Source organism: Sabethes cyaneus, chromosome 1 (genome assembly GCF_943734655.1).
Source record: "Sabethes cyaneus chromosome 1, idSabCyanKW18_F2, whole genome shotgun sequence".
NCBI classification, from domain to species: domain Eukaryota; kingdom Metazoa; phylum Arthropoda; class Insecta; order Diptera; family Culicidae; genus Sabethes; species Sabethes cyaneus.
The window spans coordinates 170,135,897-170,161,001 of NC_071353.1; the positions used below are offsets into that span (position 1 = coordinate 170,135,897).

The window sequence follows — 25,105 nt, forward strand, 5'->3', positions numbered from 1 at the left end:
GTATATCAAAAAATATTCTTTTAGAAAATAGTAACTTTTTTGCGAGAGGAAGAGGAAATGCTCGAACCGCTTTCAGTCAGTTCGTTATTTCATGCTTCGTTCTTAGGAGATGTCGTCAATTTTAACCGAAACAAAAGATTGATTGTAAGATAGACGGGAACCAAAATTAACAGGGGAGAAGTTTTTTGGGGGAGGGGTTTAATAACTCATAAGAAAGCGCCAGCGCTACCTACCTAAATTCGAGAGAGTGAGAAAATAAACGATTGGAATGTTGTTTGTTTGTTTTTTGATTAAAATAAAAAATCACTGGGTTGAATGTTCAACTTAAAGAAAGAAGGAACACCTAAAGGAATGCGCTAACGGAACAACGGAAGAAGGGAAGAGGAAAAATCCAACGTCGTCGTCGGATCGTCCTCGGAAGGGGCCTTCCATTAGAAGGGGCAGTCGTTTTCGCGCGGCTGGAACTCCCGCCGGCTGACGTCCATGCTGGAGTCCGAGTCCTCGCTGCCGCTGGTGAAGGAGTGCGCAATCTGGGCGGCCGCCAGTTGCGCCTTGGCCGAACGTTTGTTGCTTTCCTCCTTGAAGCAGTGGTTCTTCTGGTGGCGGATCAGCTCGTAGTACCGCTGGAACACCAGGTTGCACTTCTTGCAGGTGTAGTTGATGTTGATCGCCTTCTTCTCGTCCGTCTCGAAGGTCGGGTTCGGTTGGTTTTCGTAGATCTTGCGCTGCTTCTGGCGAGCGTTCTGTGGAAAGAAAATGAGGTTATGAAATTCTTCGCCGTTCAGAGAAAACTAAAGGAACTTACCTGAAACCAAACGACGATGACCCGCGGGGACAGCATCAACAGCTTGCTCAAGTACTCCAGATCACTGTCCTTGGGGTAGGAATTGTTCTCGAAAAACTCCTGCAACACCTTGATCTGGTAATCGGTGAACCGGGTTCGGTTGGCACGCTTTCCGTTCGAGCAAGTGACGGCCTGATTTTGGGACAACTGTTGATGCATTCCGCCAGCGATCGAAGCCGGTGGCGAAATGACCGGACTCTCGATCGGACTGGGGATCTTAATTTCTTCCATCAGCCCGGGAGTACCGACGAGTGGACGAGCTTCCATGTGCTTCTTGAGGGAGATGGCGCTGGGCGGGCGCATCGGCAGCGGACTGGAGTTGCTGGAATCGATCTGCAGATCGACCGGGGTAGGCGAGGCATTGGACGAGGTTTCGGATTTGATTTTTTTCTTTTTGTTCGACATCAGCTCCTTGCTGAGGTTGTTCAGGTCGGGAGCTTGGGAGAAAAAATTGGCAACGTTGGCTTGCAGTTGGGACGCTTGGTCGTGCTGGCTCTGGAAGTCAGAGCCGAAGTTATCCGGAAAAAGGTTTTTATTTAGCTGAAAGTTACCCAACTCCTGATTGGCCTGATGCTTGGAGAGGGACTCCATGAGGGTTTTGGAGAAGTTTTGCTTCATCTCGTTCAGTTTTAGGTCGACCGCATTCTGCGAGGTATCCTGGGAGTCGTTGGATTTGAACGAGGTGTCCAGATCGACCACCTTCGCTTCGCCGGTCCGCTCGTACTCTTCGACGTTGAGCTTTGTCGATGGGGGAATGCTGAAGTTGTACGGACTGTCCTTGGAGCGTTGGCGTTCCTTGAAGAGGGTGTTGCGGAACCAGTGTTTGACCACCTTCGGTGGAAGGTTAGCCTTGATGGACATTTCCTGGATGCTTTCTTCGCTGGGAGAATTGTTGATGTCGAAGTGCGAGCGTAGAATGCGCAGTTGTTCGTCGGTGATGCGAGTTCGGGCTCGCTTCTGAGTGCACGGCTGTTGCTGCGGAGGTTGCGGAGGCATTTTGTTCTCCAGGTTGTGAGGCATGAGGTTCATGTCGAGCGGAGATTTCCCGTTGAGGTTCGGCTGCATGACTCCCGGCGGTAATTTGGTCTTGTCAACCGGAATGACCTTCTCGAGGTCGGTTTTAGCTGTTATGTCTGGAACTTTCGGCGGTACGGCGCCGAAGTTCAGCTGCGGTGCGAGGTTTAAATAGCTAAGCGACATCAAGTGGTGGAAGTGCATGAAATTTAGTACGTTCAGGGCGTTTGGGCCCAGTTTGTTGTTCGGATCAGTGGCAAACTGGAGCAGCGAGGCGTTCTTCAAAAAGTTCGGATCCATAAGGTTGGCTGTCGGATCCATGGGGAAGGGACTTTTTCCCAACAATGCTTCCGGGGTTAGATCGAACCCAGGAAGAGGATTGACCTTAGCAAGTTCATTCAGTGCTTGCTGCTGGAAGCCTTCGGCAAAGTTCTCCGGAGTAGGATTACTGTTTTCCATCATTTTCTTCTTCATAGCTAAACACTCCGGACTCAGCTCTAGATGAGTTTCCAGTGTGACCTTATTGGGGAACACCTGGAAACAGCATTCGCAAATGGCAATCTCTGGCTTGTCCAAACCGGGTACGGCAGCTCCCAAGCCAAGAGCTCCGATCATAGGATTCAACAGGGGCGGTTGCTGAGGCATCTGCGACTGCTGCGGCGGAAGTTGCTGCTGTGGTTGCAAATCAGCTGGCGACTTTATCTTGCGCAGTGGCGAATCGTCGATGAAGTTAGGAGATTCGTGACTTTCCGGAATCGTTTGAATGAGCGAGAACTCGGGTTTCTTCTTATCGAGTGCCTGCAATTGCTAAAAGAAACAAACGAAAAAATCAGAGGGATTGTGTTAAAGACACCATAGAATGGTTGACGTAGGACACCCCACCTTCTCTAAAAAATTTATTTCAAAACAACAACAAAATTCAAAGTGTAACCTGGAGGTCTGGAGAACTAAATTTGTTCACCCGAAATTTTTACGAGTCAGTAAAATAACTACATAAGAATATGTAGACCCTGATTCAGGTCCAATTTAAGTTTAATATCAAATCCAGTTTCATGCTCATGTTCAAAGAAACGTGACAGAAACTGGATCGACGAGACATAAAAAGAGGAAACAAGCGAGAGAGAAAAACAAGAGAAGCTTGTAAGAATAAGAGAACACTGAAATAAAAAACATGACAGAACAGGAGAGCAAACCGGATACAAAAGCTGAAAAAAGAATGGAATAGAATTGAGTGTTCGTGTGTTCGAAAACAGACACTGAGGAAGCCTGCAAGTCGTAGGCGAAATACGTATCTGTCAAGAATAAAATATACATAGTAGAATTAATTTGGATAAGTTTTCTTTTAATTTAATTTCCATGAAATAGAAAGCAACGGGAAAGAAAAAGTGGGAAAACGAGGCATTAAAAGAGACTGAACTAAAATAAAGGGAGAACCTAAGAAGGAAAAAAAACTATAAAGATAACAAGACAAATGAGAAATAACAAGCAAACTCTACAGAAAAGAAATAAAAGAAACGAAATAGAAAGGAGGAATTCGAGAAATACGGCAACGGGAAAGTGGAGAAACAAAAACAGATAAAGAGGGTCAGTGCAGGGGCGGAACGGGAAAAAACTGAAAACGATAGACAAAAGGGATAAAATGGAAAAAAATATAATGTAACGGTAAATGAAAAGGAAGAGCGGAAAAAATGAAAACGAAAAACGAAACGATAGAAAAGGAGGACGAGTATAGACGGGACCGAAAATGAGCAAAACTGGAACAGGAAAAGAGGAAAAACGGGCCTGTGGTAGTAAATCAGGAGTGAAAAGGACGAGAAACGAGACAGGAATGGAAGAGCGGAACAGAAAAAAGGAAATGGCAGGCAGAAATAACGAAAACGGGTGAAAAAGGAGGGAAAACTAAGCAAATAGAGAGAAGACGGGACTGAAAATAATATGACAGAAAAGGTAGGACAAACGGAACAGATAGCAAGAGAAACTGAAAGGGAACAGAAGAGTGGCAAGGGAACAAAAAAGCAACAGAGAAAACGTGGAAAACGTCGAAGAAGGTAATATATCACGAATATATCGAAATATAAATTGATCAATGACCAAAAGGTAAAACGGTTGAGAAAAAGACAAAAAATCGGAGACAAAAAGTGAGTATAAGAACAGAATGAACGAGACAGAAAAAAGCGAAAACGGAACCGACGAAGACGAAAACTGGAAACGGAAAAAGGAGAAAGGGAAGAAAAAGACGGAATACGGGAAGGAAAATAATAAAACACGAAATGAAAAACAATGAAACGAACCGAAACAATGAAACAAAAAACACGGTTAACCAAACAGAGTTAAAATGGAAGGGATATTAGAGCAAACATCTTAAAACGGTACACAAAAGGAGACAAACGATAAAAAAATTGGAAAAATTGCACTCGGAACTGGAAAAGTCAAAAAACGAAACAGAAAAGAGTAAAAAGTGTGAGAAAATAAGACGTACTGGAGCACACTGGACAGACTGGAGAAGAAGAAAGAACTCCAGAGAAAAAGTAGAAAACCTGACATGGAAAAAATCAATCGAGATCAAAATCGTAACTTAATGTAAAGGAAAACAGGAAGTAAGAAAGAAAAAAAGAGAAAAAAGAGTGTAAAAGGAGAAAAAAGGGACAAAAATGACTGGAAACTGGACAGAAAAAGAAGAAGAAATAATCAGGAAGAGGTGAATGAAAATGAGGAAATACTGTACAGAAAAGGAGAAAAAACGGAACAAAAAAGAAGATATAACGGGATAAAGATAGAAAAGGCAATACGATAGGAGAAAAATTGAAATTGTAAGAAAAAACGAAAACAGAAGAGAAACTAGTTAAACTAGAAAAGACTTTTCCAAACGACAAACAGAAAGCAAAGAAAGCATGACAAATAAGAGAACGAAAAACGGAACAGACAAGAACGAAGAAATAGAAAATGAGCTACCGGGACAAAAAATTAGAACAGGAATGACATTGGAAAAGAGGGGAAAACGGGCCTGAAAATGAGGAAGAAGAGAAAAAAAAGTAAAAAAATGGAACAGACAAACAGGAAAGACGTCATAACTGTGAGAAGCAGGACGGGACAAAATGAAAGAGAAAATGCCGGGCACAAAAATGGCAAAACGAGAGAGAGAGAAAAGAAGGAAAAACGAGACTAATGGAAGTTAAAGACAGATGAAAAAGAAAAAACAAACTGGAGAGGTGGGAAAATGAGAAAGACCAAGAAGGAAAACGAGACAAAAAAGGGAAAACGGAACAAAAAGCAAAAGAAACCAAAAGATCAAAGAAAAAAAACGAGAGAGAGAGAGAGAGAGAGAGAGAGAGAGAGAAGCAAACCCATAAAGGAAACGAGCAAACGGGAAAAACAGGTCAAACGGCATAAAAGGCGATGGGATGGGATGGGACAACGGGAAATGGAAATGGAATAGAAAAACATGGCAGAAAAAGAAGAAATAGAAACACGCAAACGGACCAATGAAAAAACTGAAACTGAAGGAAAATAGTCGAAAGCTCGGGAGCCAAGAGCAGAATAAAGGAATAATAAACGACAGAAAAGAAACACAAAATAAACAAAGACGAATAACGAGAAGGAAAAGAGATAATAAAAGATAAAAAAGACGAAAACTGGTAATGAGAAAAAAACGACGGAAAACGGAATAGAAATTTAGAAAAAATGAGTGAAAATAAAGAGGAACAACAGTTAAGTTTTATGAGAGTAAAATGTGCGACAGGAAAAATCGGAACAGCAAAATTGAAGAACGTGGCAGAAACGCAGGAAAGGCATAACAAATACTAGGAAAACGGAACAAACGTAAACGAAAAATAGAAAAGCAGTTTACGAGACAAGAAGCAGAACAGTAATGGGATTGGAAAAAATGGAAAACGAAACAGAAAATAAACCAAAAGAGAAACGAAGAATAGCGGGAGAGGAAACGAGGAAAACGGGAAAATTGAAATACAAAACACAACTAAAAGATAAGACTTATTTGGTTACCAATTTCGCATCCACTTTTTCAGTGACGAGCAAAGTTTCGATTTCAGACCCATTTGAGATGGACATGGAATTTGGATTTGGTTGGAAGCCAATTTGGGACCAATTTTGGTCGGACTTTAATCTGACTTTAAGATCGGTGATGGTTTGATTGAGTTTTTTGACCGATTTTAATTGGATTAAGTCAATATGGGTCGGATTTGAAACCTATTAGAGTTGGATTGGGGACCGCTTTTGGTCGGATTAACAACTTTAAAGTCGGCGATGTCGGTCGATTTCGGCCGGGGGTTGATTTGAGTCGGCCAGACTTTAAGATTGTGGCCAGACTTTGATTTGATATAAAAGCCGGTGGCAATTTCAGTCGAATGTGGGACCGATTTAGGAGGGATTTCGGTCTAATTTGAGTACGATTAGGTACCTATTTAATTCTTCATTTATTCTTCCCCAACAGAAAAAAAAGTAAGCCGACTGCTCATTACGTCATTAAAAGAAAAAAAAGTTCCTATTTAAGTCAGATTTGGGACCCATTTCGATCGGATTTTGATCCGACTTTAAAGTCGGCGGCGATTTTAGCCGAATCTAAATTCGACCGGTTTGCGTCGGATTTTAGACTTATTGGAATCGGATTTTAAATCTATTTGAGCCGGACTTGGGACTGATTTCGATGGGATTATCAGACCGACTTTAAACGGTGGCGATTTTAGTCGAAATTGTGTCGAATTTCGGGCCGATTTTAGTCAAATTTGAGTCAAATTTGGTACCGCTTTTGGTCGGATTCCCAACTTTAAAATCAATTACGACTCCAATCGAATTTGGAACCGATTCAGAGTCAGCTTTGGGACCCATTTTAGTTGAGCTTTGATCCGACATTGAAGTCGGTGCTGGTTTTAGTCAGATTTGAATTAAATTTTAGTCGAATTTTGGACCGGTTTTGGTCGGAATTTGATCTGACTTTAAAATTAGTGGCGATTTCATTTAGTTTTGTGACCGATTTAATACGGCTTGGGGGCCAATTTAGCTCAGATTTGAAACCTATTTGAGTTGAATTTTAGACTTATTTGAATTGGATTTTGAACCGATTTGAGCTGGATTTGGGACTGATTTTGATAGGATCTTAATCCGACTTTAAAGTCGGTGGCGATATCTGTCGGATTAGGGACCGATTTGAGTCGGGTTTTACGCTAATTTGAGTTCGATTTAAAACCTTTTTGAAATAGTTTTGAGACCAAATTTGGTCGCCTAATGGGCCGGCCTTTTGTTATAAGCAATGATAGATTCACTATCTTGCGATTACTAGTTTTTCCAGACTAAAGTATTCTTCTGAAAGTTCTTTTGTTTAGGTTTGGGCACGCTAGTGAATTTAACAGTTATTGAAATCTGTTCGGGAAGAATAAATAAATTAAAATGAAATACGAGAACAAAAAGATGGAAAATAAAGAGCAGAAATGAAAAGGGATAAATAAGACAAAATGAAAAAGACAAACAGAACGTGACAGAACAGAAAAGCTGGAAAGGTATGACAAACCAGAGGAAGAACGGAACAGATGAAAACTAAAAAATAGCAAAGGACTTAACGGGACTGAAAACAGAACAGGAATGGGATAGATGAGATGAAAATGAAGAAGAAAAGAAGAGAGAACAAAAATGGAACAGAAAAGAGAAAACCAAGAAGAAAATCAGGACCGAAATGGGCGGGACGGGATAAGAAAAGAAAATACCGGCCAGAAAAAAGGAAAAAACGAGGAATATGGAGGGTGAAGACGGGACACAAAAAGAAAAAAGTGTGTATTAAAAGGTGGGAAAATTGGAAAGAGTAAGAAAGAAAACGATACAAGAAAGGGAAAACGGAACAGAAAACAATAGAAACCAAAAGAAAACAGCAAAATAGCGAGCGAGAGAAAAGAAAATTAATAGAGGAAACGAGGAAAACGGGGAAAGATGGTCAAATGGGAAATAAAAGGCTGCAGATAGGACAATGGGAAATAGGGATGGGATTGAAAAATAGGAAAATAGGAAAAAGTTTAAAAATAAGAAGAAAAATGGAGAAGGGAAGAAAAAAGACGGAAAATGGAAAAGGAAATAACAAAAAATGAGTGAAAATTACGAGTAAAAATAGCATATTATTTTATAGATTTTATCAAAAAAGCACCGTTTTTGTCATTTACGGCTAAATCAAATGGAAGTGCCCAAAATAAAGTACACGTAACGCGCCAATTCAAAATAGATAAATCATGCATGGGGATGATGGTTAATAGCTCCACCCTGTACAACAGGATAGGAATGGCTTTAGTCCTCCTGCTTTCGACAAAATTGAAACAGAACTAGAAAGATAAGACTTATTTGGGTAACAATTTCGCTTCCACTTTTGCAGTGCCGAGCTGAATTGGATCTCGAGCCCTTTTGAGACTGATTTGAAATCTATTTGGGACAGTTTTTGGTCGGATTTTAATTCAATTTCAAAATCGGTGGCAGTTTTTGTCGAATTTGACCCGGATTTCGGGCCGATTCAAGTCCAGTTTGAGTCAGATTTGGGATCGTTTTTGGTCGGACTTTGATCCGACTTCAAATTCGGCGACGATTTGACTCAGTTGTTTTTACCGATTTGAATAGGATTGAGGGCCAGTTTGGGTCGGATTTAAAGCCTATTCGAGTCGTATTTGAGACCGCGACTTTGAAGTCGATGATGATTTCAATCAATTTTGGAAATGATTCGAATCAGATTTGGGACCCATTTTGGTCGAACTTTGATCTGACCTTAAATTCGGTGCTGATTTTAGTCGGATTTTGAATCGGATTTGAGACCGATTTAAGTTGGATTTGGGGTTGGTTTTGCTCGGATCTTATACCGACTTTAAAGTCGGTGGCAATTGCATCCGACTATGAGCTTGATTTTTAACCGATTTGGGTCAGTTTTGAGGTCGATTCGAGCTGGAATTGACCGATTTGGTACAGATTGCGGTCGGATTTTAATCCAACTTGAAACTCGATGGCGATTTTAGTCAAATTTGAATCGAATTTTAATTCGAACCGAGTCAGATTTGGGGCCGATTTCAGTCAGATTATGATTACACGTTAAAGTCGATTGAGATTTGATTCGGATTTGGGACCGATTTCAGCCTGATTTGAGGGCAATTTGAGTCAGATTTAAAGACTATTTGAGTTGGTTTTAGGACCGGTTTGAGTTAGATTTGGGATCGATTTGTGTCGGATTTGAGACCTAGTTGAGTAGGACTTGTAGCCGAATTGGAGCCAATTTGCTTCAGATTTAATTCGAATTTTCGGGCCGATTTTGGAGGGGTTTTACTTCGATTTAAAAGTCGATGGTGATTTTAACCGAATTTGGCACCGGTTTTAATCGATTTGAGTCTAACTTAGAGCAGATCTGATACTGTTTATAGTCGAACTTTGATTCGACCGTAAAGTCGGAGGTCGTTTCAGTCTAATTTGAGTCTATTTGAGTCAGATTTGGAATTGATTTCCGTTGGATTTCATTACTATTTTAACGGTAATGGCGATTTGACATGGAATTTGGGCTAATTTGAATCGGATTTGTCCATCGATCCGGAACCGATTTGAGGCCAGTTTGGGTCATATTTGGTGTAATTTCAGTTGGATTTGGGAGCGATGATGGTCGGACTTTGACCCAGTTGAATCGGATTTGGAGCTAATTTGGGTCGAATTTGAAACCTATTTGAGTTGAATTTGGGATGACTTTGGTTGAAACTCAATCCTACTTTTAAATCGGTGACGATTTCAGTTGGATTTGGGACCGATTTGAATCAGATTTGGTACCAATTGGTGTTCGGACTTCGGTGTTCGGAGCCTATTTGAGTCGGATTAACAACTTTAAAATCGGTGTCGTCTTAAATCTAATTTGGAAGCGATTCGAGTCAGATTTGGGACCCATTTTGGTTGAAATTTAAACCGACTTGAAAGCCGGTGCTGATTTTAGTCGAATTTGAGGCCGATTTGAATCGATTTTGGTCGGACTTTAATCCGAATTGAAGGATTTTGGACCGATTTCAGTCAAATTTGACCTGAAATTGAAACCTATTCGAGTCAGATTGGGGATCGATTTGAGTTCATTTTAAAAGGATTTTGGACCGATTTTGGTCAGACTTTGATTTGACCGCCGTAAAAGTCGGTGGCGATTTCAGTCGAATTTGGCACCGAATTAAGTCGGATTTCAGACTAATTTGAGTACAAGTTAAGAATTATTTAAGTCAGATTTGGGACCAATTTTGGTTGGATTTTGATCCGACATTGAAGTCGGCGGATTTTAGTCGAATTTGGGACCGATTCGCGTCGGATTTTAAACTTATTTGAAATGGATTTTAAACCGATTTGAGGCGGATTTGTGATTGATTTTGATGGGAGCTTAATCCGACTTTAAAGTCGGTGGTGATTTCTGTTGGATTAGGGACCAAGTTGAGTTGAGGATTTTGAGCCAACTTGAGTTAAAAAAAACAAAAAGTTCAAAAATAGTTTATAAAAGAGTTTTTCGAATTATCCTTTACTACAGATACCTTCCACAAGAACGTAGTCCAACGCCAAAAGTTAATCCATTCAAAACCTACAGTAAAATTAATACTCACATTATTGAACATATTCCTTTCCTGCAGCCGGCAGGCTCGGGTCTGATGCAGCACGCTTCTCATGTGAATATCCAGCGTACTTCCCTGCGTGTACGCCACATTGCAGATATCGCACTTGAACTTCTTCCGGGCCGTTTCCTTCTCCTCCAGATCCTTCCGCTTTTCACCACCGCCTTCGCCGAACATTTGCATCCCGAAGGCCTTCAAATCGGGAGGCTGCTTGTCACCACCGAATTCGCATCCATCGCCTCCACCGCCGCCCATCCCATCGCCACCACCCCCCATCATGGAAGCCCCAATCTGAAACGGGAACGCCGAGTGCTGCTTGTCGGACTTTAGCTTCTTCAGTTTGTTCAAGTGGGACACGCTGTTGTAGTGCACCAGCAGGATGTTCTTCTGGGTGAAACTCTCCATGCAAATCGTACACTTGAAGGGTCGATTCGGATTGGTGAACTTCTCCGATTTGATGTCGTAGAACAGCTGCTGTTTGTTAACCATTCCAGCAATACTATCCGCAGCGGCTTTTTCCTTCTCCTTCGACATATGGAATGCCGTGGCCATATGTCGCTCGAGAGCTGCCGCATCCGTGAAGTTAAACCTACAATCATTACAGGATATCTTCGCACCACCTCCGGCTCCTCCTCCTCCCCCATCCGAACCATCCAAACTTTTATCATAGTACAAACTGCTCTTGCTACTCATCGACTTCTCACTGAGCCGGTCCTCGTCCGCGCTATCGCGCGTTTGACTCCGGTCCGACTTGGGACTCATCCCATTTTTATTGTTCATCATCTTTCGCTTCAAATCTTTAAAGAAAAGAATCGACGACGAGTCCTGCTGCTGGGGGGTTTCGGAGCCGCCCTTCGGGGCGGACGACTCCTGCGGGTGCTTCTCGGTGATGTGACTCGTCAGTGAGTTAATATTCTTAAACGTGGCATCGCAATAGAAACACTTGGTGGACTCGCGAAGCGAGTGATAGAACAAATGCCGATTCAACTTTTCGTGCGTTTTGAACGCAAACGGACACAGCTTGCAGCGATACTTGTACGTGTGGTTCTCCGAGATCAGAAAATTGAGATGGTTTGCCTTGAAGTGCTGGTGCAGATCGGACAGATTGTCGAATGCGTCCTTGCAGTCGTTCAGGAAGCAGGCGAGATCCTCCGAGTCGGCGTTCCGCTTGAAGTGATTGCTTTCGTTGCAGTGTATCTTCAGGTCTACCATGGAGTCGAAGCAGACCTTACAGAAGGAGCATTTGATCTCCGGCGAGGGGGACGAGGTTTCCTTCTTCGGCGACTTGTCCGGACTGCTGCCAAGCTGCTGTTGTTTGGTGGTCTTGAGAAATTGCGAGGTATCAACCAGCTTCAGCAGTCGGTTCAAGCCTTCCATCTTAATGTTGTGCACTCGGATTACGTGCGTTTCTACGTTTACCTGGTCCAGGAAGGTTTCCGGACACAGCGGGCAGGACACCGTTTGTATGTGATGCTTTTCAATCTTCTCTCCATCTCCATCCTTACCGCCACCCATGTAACTCTCGAGGATTTCGGCTAAATTTCCGTGCTTCAGATCGTTGCAGTTCTCCTTGAAGGCGAAAGTGTCGTTCATGAAGGTTACCTTCTCGATGAGCCGCAGATTCTGAGCACAGCGAGCCTCTGTCAGCGTGCGCAGGTAGTCGAACGGTTTCTTCTGGACCGTCGATGGCACATTCAAGTTGGGGAAATCCTGCGCCAGCAGCTCATTGCCGATGTTGTGGTTCGCCAGCAGGTGCTGCATCACGTTGATCTTCTTCGAGGAAAAATCGTTGCACACACTGCAAACCAGACAGCGATCCTTGCAGGTCGAACCTCCGCCATCCCCATTGTGACCGGAAGCACCGCTTGCGGTGACACCGGAGGTGGCGATGCTACCACTTTTGCCGTTACAGTTTTCCCCGTTCCATGGTTTCTTCTCCTGCAGAATGCTGCACAGGGTTCCCAGTGTGTGCGTGCTGCTGCTACTGCTGCTACTGGTGCTACTGAGACCGCTGCCACCACCAACACCAACACCACCGCTGCCACTACCTCCACCACCGTTGTTGTTGTCACCGGTAGCCGCCGAGGCCGAGTCCATTGCATCTTGGGATTCGGCGCCTGTGGGGTAAAAAAAAGACGGTTGCCAGTTAGCTTTAGATATTAAGAATTGGTTATTGTTTTCGTCGTCATGTCTGTCCCTGTTTTTTTGTGTGAAGGTCGACGTTGTGCTCGCCGAATCGAGTTTAACTGTCAAGGACCTGCACAAATTTAGCGTTTTAGCGATCTTTGAAAAGTGATTCTGGAAAATCTAATTTCCGTGGAGTTTTTCTCTTTGAAGCCTTATGAGGCTTTCTTTTGCTAACGATAGGAGGACTATGAGATAGAAACAGCTTTCTTCATGTGAACGTTCCGAGGGAGGAATAAAGATATTATATTAAACTGTGGATCCCATACAACACGGCTTGTTTTCATTATTGATCGCACAAATCTATTTATATAAGAGGCTTGTCTGTAGCGAAAACCAGGTCTCTGACATAACGTCATAAGAGGCTTATCGGTAACTAGCAATGGGTTGTATTCTCAGTCACCTCACTGGTCGACTACTGGACTGCTCGATTGCTCAACTGGTTGGCTAACCTACTCAACTGGACTGGTTGATTAGTCTGCTCGATTTGATTGCTCGACTGGACTGCTTAACTGAGTTGCTCGACTGAACTGTTCAATTCGACTGCTCGACTCAACTGCTTGATCAGAAGATTGACTCGATTGCTTGATTCAACTGCTCGACTCGCCTGCTCAATTCGATTGTTTGTCGCGATATCATATGGTCGGTGTTAGACCAGACTCAACCAAGTCGCAAAATTTTACAAAATGGGTTAATGACAGCAAACGATCAAGAATTTTCTAAGCTACATTTTACTCTAATCAGACTACATGAATGTTGCAAACAGCCTGAGTTAGAAGATGATTTCGAAGTCAGAATTTTGTCACTCGGTTCTGTCTGACTTAACACTGACCATATGAATCGGTTCGCAGCAGACAACGGACACAAAAAAACCATTTTGCCAACCTATAGAATCGGCATAGTGGAGATAATGGTTTTATTCAGTTAAATAAAATCCAATGCGAGCATAAAACTATTTGTATCAGTTTCCGGTTATGACTTTTATGTACAACATCTTAGAGCTATATTATGCAATATAGAAATTCAAAGAACTAATACAAAGATTAAACATCTTCGCAAACACTGGTCAATGGAATGTATCCGCAGTTTTCTGAATTCTGAACAGACATTTATATTTGCCGGATCGTAAGATTCGGGTTCAACTAGTGAGCAATCGCAATGTGTCTGGGTCCCTAAATTCCCTAATCCTCATTATGAGTTCGAGTTGGCGATCAGCTTTGCTAATTATCGTGTCATAATGCTGTCGGTATTGCATCACGCCGAGATCAGTTACAATATGACTACGGTGCAGATGCTGGCTACAAATGCGGGCGAAACTAATTGTACGTATTACAGTATCCATGCGTGTGGATCGCGTGGAACTCTTGCAGTCTCAGGCAGTCCATTTCGGTGCGGATGGTTATATAAATTTTAGTATTGTTAGCATAAACAATCGCGTGTGTGGCAGTAGTATTCGGAATGAATCATTTTTAAAAAGCGAAAACAGTAAAGGTCCTAAAGTGCTACTCTGGGAAACTTCTGACCTTTTTTGGAACCAATTAGATACTGCATATTCCTAAATAAATCAAATTTTCACTTGGTATTTGCTTGAAAATTATATTAAACAGTGTCGTATTGCACGTTAAATGGACTATTTTGAATGCCTTCCATCTGCTGATGGTTTCCTAGCAAACCACAAATCGTATATCAATGTGTGATAATCTTCCTGAATATCTCTAGACAAAATCGAAATCGTACACAAAGTTTTTCCAGCTTTCCATGTGCGATAATGGCGGCTGATGGGTACAACTTTCTGAAGGGCACAGTTCGGTTTAGGCATTCAATGCAGGAGCAGTCACTGCGGTCACTAGGGAAGCCACTACGGTTGTTTGCCGGTTGAGCGGAAAAATGTAAACATTGTTTAGTTTTCACAGACTAGCCGAAAAGGAATTTAGTTATACGGAAGCGCAGTTTTGTGGCTATTCTTTGCTGAAATATTGTCACATTGACCCAATGAAAATGATAGCTAAGAAAGCAGAAAAATTCGCTTTCCTTCAACTAAATTCGACTTCGGTTGGTCTGCGAAAATTAAAAAATGTTTACATTTTTTCACTTCACTTCACGAGCATATAACCGTAGTGGCTTCCATAGTAACCACAGTAACCGCTCCTGCCTTGAACATCCAAAACCGAACTGTGCCCTTCAGAAAGTTGTACCCAATCAGCCGCCATTATCACTCGTGGAAAACTGGATTAAAACGCAGCCTAGTTTATATTCGAACGTACAAAATGATGACAACTAATTTACATACGATTTTCATCGAAGAATTGCATAGCATTATGGAATTAACCATGTAGAGTCGGATCTCATCATATACAAATACTTGTGAACCCGAATTATTTACATTTACATTTACATTTACAAATATATCCTCAAGTCACTTTTTACGCGAAGGATACATCCCGCGTAAATTAAAACCGCGTAAAAAACCGCGTAAATTCCGAAATTCGCGTAAAAAACAATGTAAATTCTGAAAATCGCGTAAAAAACCGCGTAAATTCCAAAATTCGCGTAAAAAACCGCGTAAATTCTGAAATTCGCGTAAAAAGACACGTAAATTCCGAAAATCGCGTAAAAAACCGCGTAAATTCCGAAATTCGCGTAAAAATAGTCGCGTAAAAAAGCCGCGTAAAAAGCGACTTCAGTGTATACAGTTTCCTTGTGTCTGACGCTAGATCCAAGCAAGCCGTTGAATAAATTTTTTTCTAGACTTCAACACGCGTAGTGATGGTAACAATGATTACAGCAGTGGGTGGGTGGGTGACTGAAATAAGCAATTTGATGGTCTGTCACATCATGCAATGTTGATTCCAACAATTCCTACGGTTGAACCAAAAATTTCATTTTAAAACAAACGTCATTTATTTGAGATTGATGCAACATTCTAAACGTGTGATTTGGCACGTGATAATAATAATAATCTTCAGTAGGCATAATGCTTCCAAAATATTACGCATATGCTGGTTTCGTGCGTTCCGGATACGATTTTTCTAGATATTTTTTCTGAAATTATTAAAAATTCAATTCTTATTTCGTATGTAGGAGGGTGATAGATGAGCAGAACGCTACGCGGGCGGGCAAAATGCGCAGTGCCACACGTCAGAAGGTGGAAAGATACAAACAGAAGAAGATGCGACAGAACCAAATCTTCCGGGAGTTATCAGGAAACACCCCCGCTATCATTTTGATATGTATAAAAAAGATAAAAATCAGCATTACGTACAGATATACATGCTAATAAATCGTATTTGATGCGCAAAATTGGCTTATCCGTACTATTTTGGAGGCGATATACGTGATTACGAATAATTTTGAGCGTTACGACTATATAAGTATTTATATACGATTATATCCGATTAAGCGCGAGTCGCTCCATACTACTGTACGATTTTGTGCTGAATATCGTATCTATGTCAGTTATTATCATTATATACGATAGAAAATCAACTTGCTCCCACTTCATCCAGCTTTAGTTACGATTTCGAATTTGTTAGGAGATATTTACGATAATTTTCGTACATTGATATACGAGTTGGTGCTAGCTGGGACGAAAGTTGTACCATAAACTGAACGGATCTCACAAAAGCTTTTTGTGCCGCGAGTCGAACTGTTTTGGGATAAGAATCGTCTGACGGACGATCGTGAGGTGGAAGAGCAGCACTTCGACGAACACCAGAATGGGGGCCAGGCGGAGAAGCACGGCGCCGCGCCGGTGCAACAAACGAGAGAAGATGTGTCAGCCCCATGCAGCTAAAGAACAACAAAGTGGCTGGGAAAGATGGCATCGGAGCGGAGCTTATTAGAATAGGACCAGAAAAGTTGGCCGTTTGTATGCACCGGCTAATTGTTAGAATTTGTGATGAAAAGGGCGACTAGTTGTACTGTGAGAACAGGCGAGCGTTCACCGTTCTCAATGCCGCCTATAAATTGCTGTCCCAAGTTATTTTTCGCCTACTATCACCAATTGCGAACAGATTTGTGGGAAAATATCAAGCCGGCTTCGTAGAAGGTCAAATCTTTACACTGCGGCAGATTCTCCAAAAGGAACGTGAATACAGAGTTCCCACACACTATTTGTTCGTTGACTTCAAAGCCGCATATGATACCATCGACTGGTAAGAGCAATGGAAAATAATGGATAAGAACGATCTTCGGCGACGTACAGGAGAACGAAGTATGGAGGGAGATGATGAACCTTGAGCTCGCACAGCTGTAGGGCGAACCCAGTATCTAAAAGGTGGCTAAAACTGGACAGAAACGATGGGCAGGGAAAGTTGCAACAATGCCGAAAGACTGCCCTGCAAAGATGATGTTTGCCCCAAAGCCGGTAGGAACAAGACGACCAGGAGCGCAGGTGCGAGCAAGATGTTTAAACTAGGTAGAGTGAAACCTGGAGAAGAGTACTTGATGTCCGAGGAACCGAGGAATTGGAGAGCGGTTGGCCAGAACCTTAACTGGAACAGTTAACTGGAGGTACTTTGTCCAACAGGCTTTGTCTTGCGGCTTACTGTCTTACTGTCCAGCCACTTAAGTAAGTAAGAGTAAGCTTAACCTTCTGCGGCTGAGGTGCCCTAATCTTAACGATTATGCTGACGTGGTAGTCTGCTGGACACCTAAACTTAGCTTAATAATTGGTACTATTGAATGATGTAAATTCTAATTTTTATTATTTTAGAGTTGAGTACGTATCTTTAGCAACCTATTGGATGTAATTAGACCGCAGATATGAGTCGGGAAGACTCTGCAAACTTTAGAATAAAAATACAATACATAACGCAACTGTTGCATTTTTCTGATTTCTGGTGTCTGTCAGACTACCACCTCAGCCGCAGAAGGTTAAAAGTACTCAGAAGCCTCTTAAAGTGTAAAAAGTCAGGTTTTGGATAGAAAATTCTGACTACTTACTTCTTATATTTTATCAATTTGCAGTGACAAATAACTTACTTTTATATTACTCCTACCAATCTTTTTTGCTCAAAATTGCTCAATATTTGTCCTTTTGCATAGGAATAAAATTAAGGATTATGAGTAGTTGCTTCCAAACATTTGTAGAGCTGTCAAATCATATTATGGCTTGAAATGTCGCTGGCGTTTGTCCTTTTCTACTCTCTATGTATGAAAAGAGAAAGGAATTGGAAAGGAAAAAAGTGCCTTCAACTGAACAAGATGGGTTCACTATCCAGCTAACTGATAAGGATTAAATCAGCCGCTTATTAGCATATTTGGCATTTTGTACTGCGCGTTGCTGTTGATTAGCTTTTTGACTGCCTAACTGCATTAAATCGGCATCCAAAATTCTATTCAAATTCATCTTGTCGGTAATCATATGCAAATAAGCATTGTCAGGACTATAAGAGGGTTAGCAGTAAGTGTTTAAGTAACATTTAAGGTGACTTAAATACTTATTGTTCGGCATTTGAATGGTTTTGGTAACGCTTCTTGTTTAGGCCTCAGTATAGGAGGCAGTCTCGAGACAAGATTAGCCATAGGTCCAAACCAACTCGAAAGCCTTATTGCATTGATTAGCTACATTGAATTTCAATGGTTTTTATGGATTACCAACTGCCAATTCTGGACCCTAATATCTATATAACTGCAACCACAACAACAATATGGTCGGTCTACAATAGATTAAATCTTTATCCTGCGGCATATCCTTCAGAAGAGCCGCGCATTCCGAGTCCCCACGTATCACCTGTTCATTGAATCGTACATCAATGTACGAAAATTATCGTAAATAACTCTAAACAAATTCGAAATAGTAACTGAAGCTAAATTAAGTGCGTCCAAGTTGATTATCATTCGTATATAATGATGATAGCTGACATATATACGATATTCAGCACAGAATTACATAGTAGCACAGAGCAAGTCGGGTGTAATTGGATATTATCGTATATAATTACGTATTTCGATGAAACGCGTATGTTTATCCCTATCACGTATATCGGCTCCAAAATAGTACGGATAAGCTAGTTTTGCGCATCATAAAACTGGGTTGAACATAAGTACGTCTAAAAAGAAGTATATATAGGCGGGTGGAACCGACAGACAGGGTTTGCTAAGGCAGTAATCGACGAGGAGTTTATCTACCTTAGCTCACTGGCAACCGGGGCGCATTATAAACGGGAGTCGTGCCTGCTGCGGACTCTGTACAAGGTGCATCATATACAAAACGCTTAATAGTTTAAGATGTTTTCTAGGAGCATGAAATGCGGACACTGCTCGGAGAGGACTTTTACGAGCACCAGGAGTTCTTCGAAGGTGGGTGCTAAGAACCATCTTTGGTGTCGTGCAAGAGAATGGTGTTTGAAGACTAAGAATGGACTTGCCCATTTTTATGACTTTCCCAGTATTCAGAAATCTCTTTTTTCTCCGAAAAAAAACCTGACTTGATCGGGAATCGAAGTTGACCTGGTTTGTCAACTTGTTGTTTGTACCATAAGAACAGCCGACGACGCCGCAATCCACAGAACAGTCGCCGTTTTCATTTCTGTGCAGTATCAATGCAGATCATAATTGCACAAGTATATTTTTTCTTCAATACAATCTTCACAGCCCGATCTCGTCGATAACGGTGCCGCCAGACAATAGCCGCGCATAAAATGCGCTCTGGCGCAAAATGTGCTACGAATGTGTCTCGTACGTAATACGGACCATTCGTAATGACAGGTTTTGCCGTGGGAAATGAGGCTGTGAATGTTTTTAAATGGTATGATTCTTTGTTATTAGCCACAAATATAGTTTTAAGAATTTTTTTGCTAAAATAATTCAAAATATATTTCCAGTTAGCAGGTATGGACTGACTTAGATGGAGGAATTGCTCCTACGAATCATTCAGTAATGACGTCCACGGTTCAAGGGGCGTATCAGTTTTTTGACAGGTTGTGACAACAATGTAACAGAGGTGGGAAAGAAGTTTAAGCACATATATTGTAAGAAATATATTATTCAATTTCAGTTCATTTGCATTCAAAGTTTCTAGCCATCTACTAAATGTTTGAAAGAAAGGTACAAAATTAAGCTTCATAAGTGATTGTCATGATGAAATAAAACTAACTGAACCGAAGCGGGGTGCTATTTCAGTCGAAACTAAAGCTTCATTGATTCGCAGAGGAGAGACGCATTTCAATTGCAAGTGACGTTGGCGGGCTCTGATTTGGAGATCATTAATTATGCACCATAGAAAAAATTTGATAAAAAAATATCTGTAAAACAATCCGTGAAAGTCCATTCGTCGATTATAGGGAGATTGCAAGAGAAATCTTTTTATAATTTTGTTATAAAAAATAACTATACAATGCTCAGTTTATCTGGAAAAATCTGGAAATTTAAACTTCAGTTTTCCAGGGAAATTCGCAGCTGTTTCTTAATTTGTATATACAAATGGGGAATCTGACAAAATCGGGAATTTTTTTTCCAAAATTTAAGACGTGAGACCTTGACCAATATCGAAGACTTCTACTAAAAATTAAATTTTAACCCGCAATTGATCAACCGAAAGCTCAATGAAACGGGTCACAGCACACTGGCCCAGAACCTTTTTTGGTGCGCATTAGCTTTGAGCGGGAAAACTTGGTTTTTGGTTTATGGAACCTTGGGAATCTTTCAATCCCCCTAAAAGTGCAATAAAAAATTTATTTTTCTTCAGTTTCAATATAACACATTGATGTGTTCTGCAAAGTTTTACAGTATATTATTACAAGATATTTGGCAGAAGACAGTAACCTTCTATGTCTTCAGCAAAGATAGAAAAATCTTATTTCTCATAAATGAAAAGTCACTAAAATCAGTTTTTCTATTTAAGCGGTTTTTGTAGTTGTTGTATGACTTTTTCCTGTTTCACAAAATTGTACAAATAGTAAAAATACACAACATTGCTGAATACAGTATACCTCTATCTTTGCTTGTTTAGGAACTATAGAACTTTTACTATAAAAATACCCTAATTTTGACCCCAAATTACTCGCAAGAAGGCATCAGTTTATTCAAAAACTCTCCCCAGAGAAACAGAATAGTTTCAAGCAGACTGAAAAGATTTATAAATTATGTTTAAAAGCACAAAACTTTAACAAAATTTAAAGGCTGACAAAATCGGGATAAAAACCTGATAAAATCGGGGGTTGACAAAATCGGAGCATTACTGTATAGTATAACAAAGGTAAAAATTGTTGCGCAATTAACTTCAAACATAAAAATAACGGTTATTTGTAATTCGAACTTGCAGGTAGATTCGAATTAAGGATTTACCGTTCAATCTTGAGTGATATGATTTTGCACTTACAACCAGGTAAAATTGTTTACTCGGTTGACTTGTAATCTTTTTCATATTTTGCATCATAACAACGCCTTACTGATTGTACTTATAGTTTCAAAAGTTACGTGAAATTTTTGGGCCTTTGTCTAACCCTAACTACATGTTCAATTTCAGCCAAAGTTTAATAAAATTAATTGGGGTTTTTCTGAGAAAATTGGGTTTAACTTTCTTCATACAGCTCAATACTGTATGACTGAATACTGAATATTTTTCTAAGCATTTGTGTTTTAGCTTACAATTGACAATACTCCTATTATTCTCATTGAAAAATCCAATTGATTAGGTACATAATTTAATCATTCCACACTTTCTTAAACGCTTTCAACGTACATTGCCATAACTCAGTTCGAATTTGATACACTTATCAATTTTATTATGCGGGTCCGATCGATCGGAAAAGGTTATGAACACTCCCCAATAAAATTATTTACACAAGCACAGTCATTGAACGCCAAATTCGTTTGCTCTTCTGTTGCGGAGGTAAATTATTGCGTTCATTATTTAGAAATATTATGGTAACCAGTAGCACACTTAAATGAGTTTATTGTTCCTTAGCGGAAGCAACTATTCTTTCCAAATTATGAAAAAAAACAGTATCGCCTGCCATATGCTGTCCTTTTGGTTTTGGGCGCAGGATCAGCCGACAGGCGACACTCACGCAAGCCAGTGGCAGTGCAGCAGTGGGCGGCCAAACTTTGCACGGACGATTTTTAAAACAAAAGAGAACTGGAACAAAAACAACAAGCAAGAGAGACGGCGCAAACTCTCCACCGTCGGTCGGCGTTGGGCGGTGGGCGCCTTATGCTCCACGTGATTTCCGTCAGTGCGGAAATTGCGTTGAATTTTCACCAATAACAAACCGTTATTCATTTTTTGTTTAATTAAACACCCTATCAAGCAGAAGATATTCACTTCGCGGTGAGTCACATCAAAACGGGTGTAAAAGATACTCCATTTTCTTTTTTTTCTATTGTTGCCTTTCCCCGCGGGCGCTTCTTCTAATCGAACGGATCGGATGCCGCATTAAAATGGGTGAGCAGGAGGATTGCACAAATTGCGTCGAAATAGTTTTCCCATGAATCTCATTCAAACTTTGCACCACAAAACCGAAACATTTTAAAACTTAGGGTTTAACTACAATTTTTGGATGGTTTAATCCGAACTCACTTAGCGCATCGTAATCAAGTCTGGTCATTCAAGGTGGGATGAAAACTAAATAAACTCTCAACTAGCCTAAATCTTGCTGGTAACTAACTCGAAACTCTACGAAACTCTGTGCGAGGCGTACATGAGCCCATCGAGCAGCACAGAGCAGCTTGCTACAAAAGTAAACAAAAGGACTGGAATTTCGTCCGTTCCGCCTGTGCTTGTGTGTGTGTGTATGTGTTTTGGTGTGTATGATTGGATATGACGAACCGACGGACGATGAGGGAGAATATGAATGGAACATAGATACAGTCAACAAACAGTGACGCTGCTGGTTATAGGTGCGCTGTTGCTGCTGCTTCCAGTCGGTGATGATGTTGGTGATCAATGGAGGAAGAAGATTCGGAAGAAGCATAAGCCAGAAAAGCATAGCGTAGAGCATGAACATACATACGGACAGACGGACGGGATGTACCTTCTTCTAGAAAAGGAGTAGTGACAGAAGGGTGCTTTGTACCACACTCACTGCCAGCAGCAGAAGTGGTGGTGGCAGAGCAGTGTGTGCAGTGCATGATGAAGCTCTCTGCTGATGCTGACAGCATGGTGTGGTGAAGCTCTCACTGCTGGTGCTTCACCGAATGCTGTTAGTCGCAGTAAGCAATGCTTTTCCGAGAAAAGCTTTGTGGATTGGATGAACTTGCAGTAGAAGGAAAATATCAATGGATTTGGATTTTTGTCTAATTTCCTACAATCACAGTATTTTATAAAACTTTACCCTTCGAACTCGATGTTATTTCCATTCAGTGGTCCATTCATTGGATCATCAGTGAAAATTTAAACGATTTTCGTAAGAATTCAGCAATTCCGCAGAAAACGTGCGAGCAAAACCGAAATTTGCTCCGATTTTGTTCAAACTTGCTGTAAATTTTCCTTTTTGGGAATAATTGGACCCGCAGTTTTTTCTTTGGCCAGCCCCGTAATTCTGTAAAAATAGCTGCAATTTCAAGTCCAGTTATAAATCAAATTTAAAGTTTAGTTTCAAGCCTAAGTTAAGCTTTATTTCAAATTCAATTCTAATTTCGTACCCAATTTCAACACTGGACTAATGAAAACTGACACGAAGAAAGGAAAACTGAAAGAAAATCGTGAATGGAGAAAACGAATCAAGAAAACGAAGAAAATGAAGTCAAACTTGTCAGAGAAAGAGAAAAACGGAACAAAAAAGCAGAAGAAACGGGATGGAAATGAAGGAAAAGAAGAAAAGAAAACAGGGGAGCAGACAAATGGAGAAGCGAGAACAGAAAAAGACGAAAATAGAAAAGGCTGAATGTAAGAGGATAAACGGAACAGGCGAAAAAAGAAGAATATAAAGAAGACAGAAAAAACAAAAATAAAACGAGAAAGGGAAACGTCCTGCAGATGCGGAAAGATGGAAGAAAACGGACGAAAAATGGAACAGAAAAGAGGAGAAAAACGGAACAAGACAAAAGAAAAACGGAAGAAGAGAAAGAAGAACAAGGTGTCGAAAAAATGAAAAATACGGGAGATAGAAAAGAAGGGCCATCGAGACAAATAGAGAGAAGACGGGATAAATAAAGAAAAAAAATACGTGACAGAAAAGGTGGAAAACGTGGGTGGGGAAAACGGATGGGAAAAACTTATTTGTTACTTGGGAAAGAGATAGATGAATAATGAGAGGGAGAAAAGAAAACGGGAAATAGAGGTCAACCAGGATATAAAGATTATTGAACAAAATGGGATAGAATTAGAAGAAAAGAAACCTTGAAATCGAAGGGAAAAGAAAAAATGGAGCATCTAAGAGAGGAAAAACGAAACAGACGAAGAAGAAAAATGAGAAGCAAAAGAGATAAAAACAGTTAGAAATAGAGAAAAATATGTAGCGAAAAAAAGAAAAAAAGAAGAGAGATAATGGAAACTGCAAGAGAGAGAGAGAGAGAGAGAGAGAGAGAGAACAAACAGATAGTGTAGAAATGCTAATTTCAAAGCGTGATTTGAAGCCCATTTTAAGATCATTTTGAATTCGGTTTGCAGGTCCATACTAAGGCGGTGACTCTATTTTGAACCGCATTTTGAGGTTCATTTTGATGTCTATTTTGGGACTCATGTTGAGTTCCATTTTGAGGTCTGTTGAGGGTCTCAACATTTGAAAATCGATTTTCAAGTGTATTTTGGGATACATTTCAAGGATCGCTTAAGGTCCATTTTACTATTTGAAGGTCTCGTTTGCGACCGATTTTGAAGTTCATTTTTTAAAACCATCGCACAGTGGTCCAATCAGCGAAATACGTGATCGTGTGATATTGCGCCAAAATGTGAAGTTTTTCGCATATAGTGTCTTTAGAAACATTTCTTGATATAACAAGCCCCTCCTTGTGAGAGAAATCTTTGGATGATTAATTCCCTTAAAAGTGAGATAAGAAATTTATTTTCTCGTACATTCGAGATACAGGTTTGGTACTTTCGGTAAAGTTGTAGTAAATATCAATGCAAACAACTTTGTCAAAGACACCATACTTGTATCTCTTCATGGAAATTGTCTATGAAGCGTTATTCGTGGTCAAACACTTTAAAACAGTTTTTAAACCCTGACTTATTCTGGTCAACTTTTACGTGTTCATAGTGTTCTAGAAAGTTGTTTACCTTGCTAAAATCAACGTAGAACATTATTATAAGTGATTCTATGTAGTTTCGGAGATTTTGAGCATTTTTGATGAAAAATAGTACTTCTTTGAGCTTAAATATTTCCCAAGGTGGCAAATGGTGGCAAAGCAAACAACTCGTACTTAAAAGTACAACAAAAAACCTTTAAAAATAACTGTTAATTGACTGTATCTGTTTGTATCCTCAAAAGTTATAGATGTTTTAAAAATTCATCACAGTCATGTTTATAGAACAATTGAAATGCACTTAGGATGCAACTAACGCCATTTTGTTTAG

General features: G+C 40.5%; 1 protein-coding gene across 1 annotated transcript in view; it reads right to left on the reverse strand.

Moving 5' to 3' along the window:
- Nucleotides 1-431: 431 nt before the first annotated feature.
- LOC128732430 (zinc finger protein 2) overlaps nt 432-25,105 on the reverse strand; it is a 32,811-nt gene continuing 8,137 nt past the window's right edge. Inside the window, exons 5-8 of the mRNA XM_053825680.1 lie at nt 12,519-12,578; nt 10,453-12,434; nt 806-2,665; nt 432-743 (exon numbers count right to left, since the gene is read on the reverse strand). Coding sequence (XP_053681655.1) covers nt 432-743; nt 806-2,665; nt 10,453-12,434; nt 12,519-12,578 — 4,214 coding nt within the window. The remainder of the gene's footprint in view (nt 744-805; nt 2,666-10,452; nt 12,435-12,518; nt 12,579-25,105) is intronic.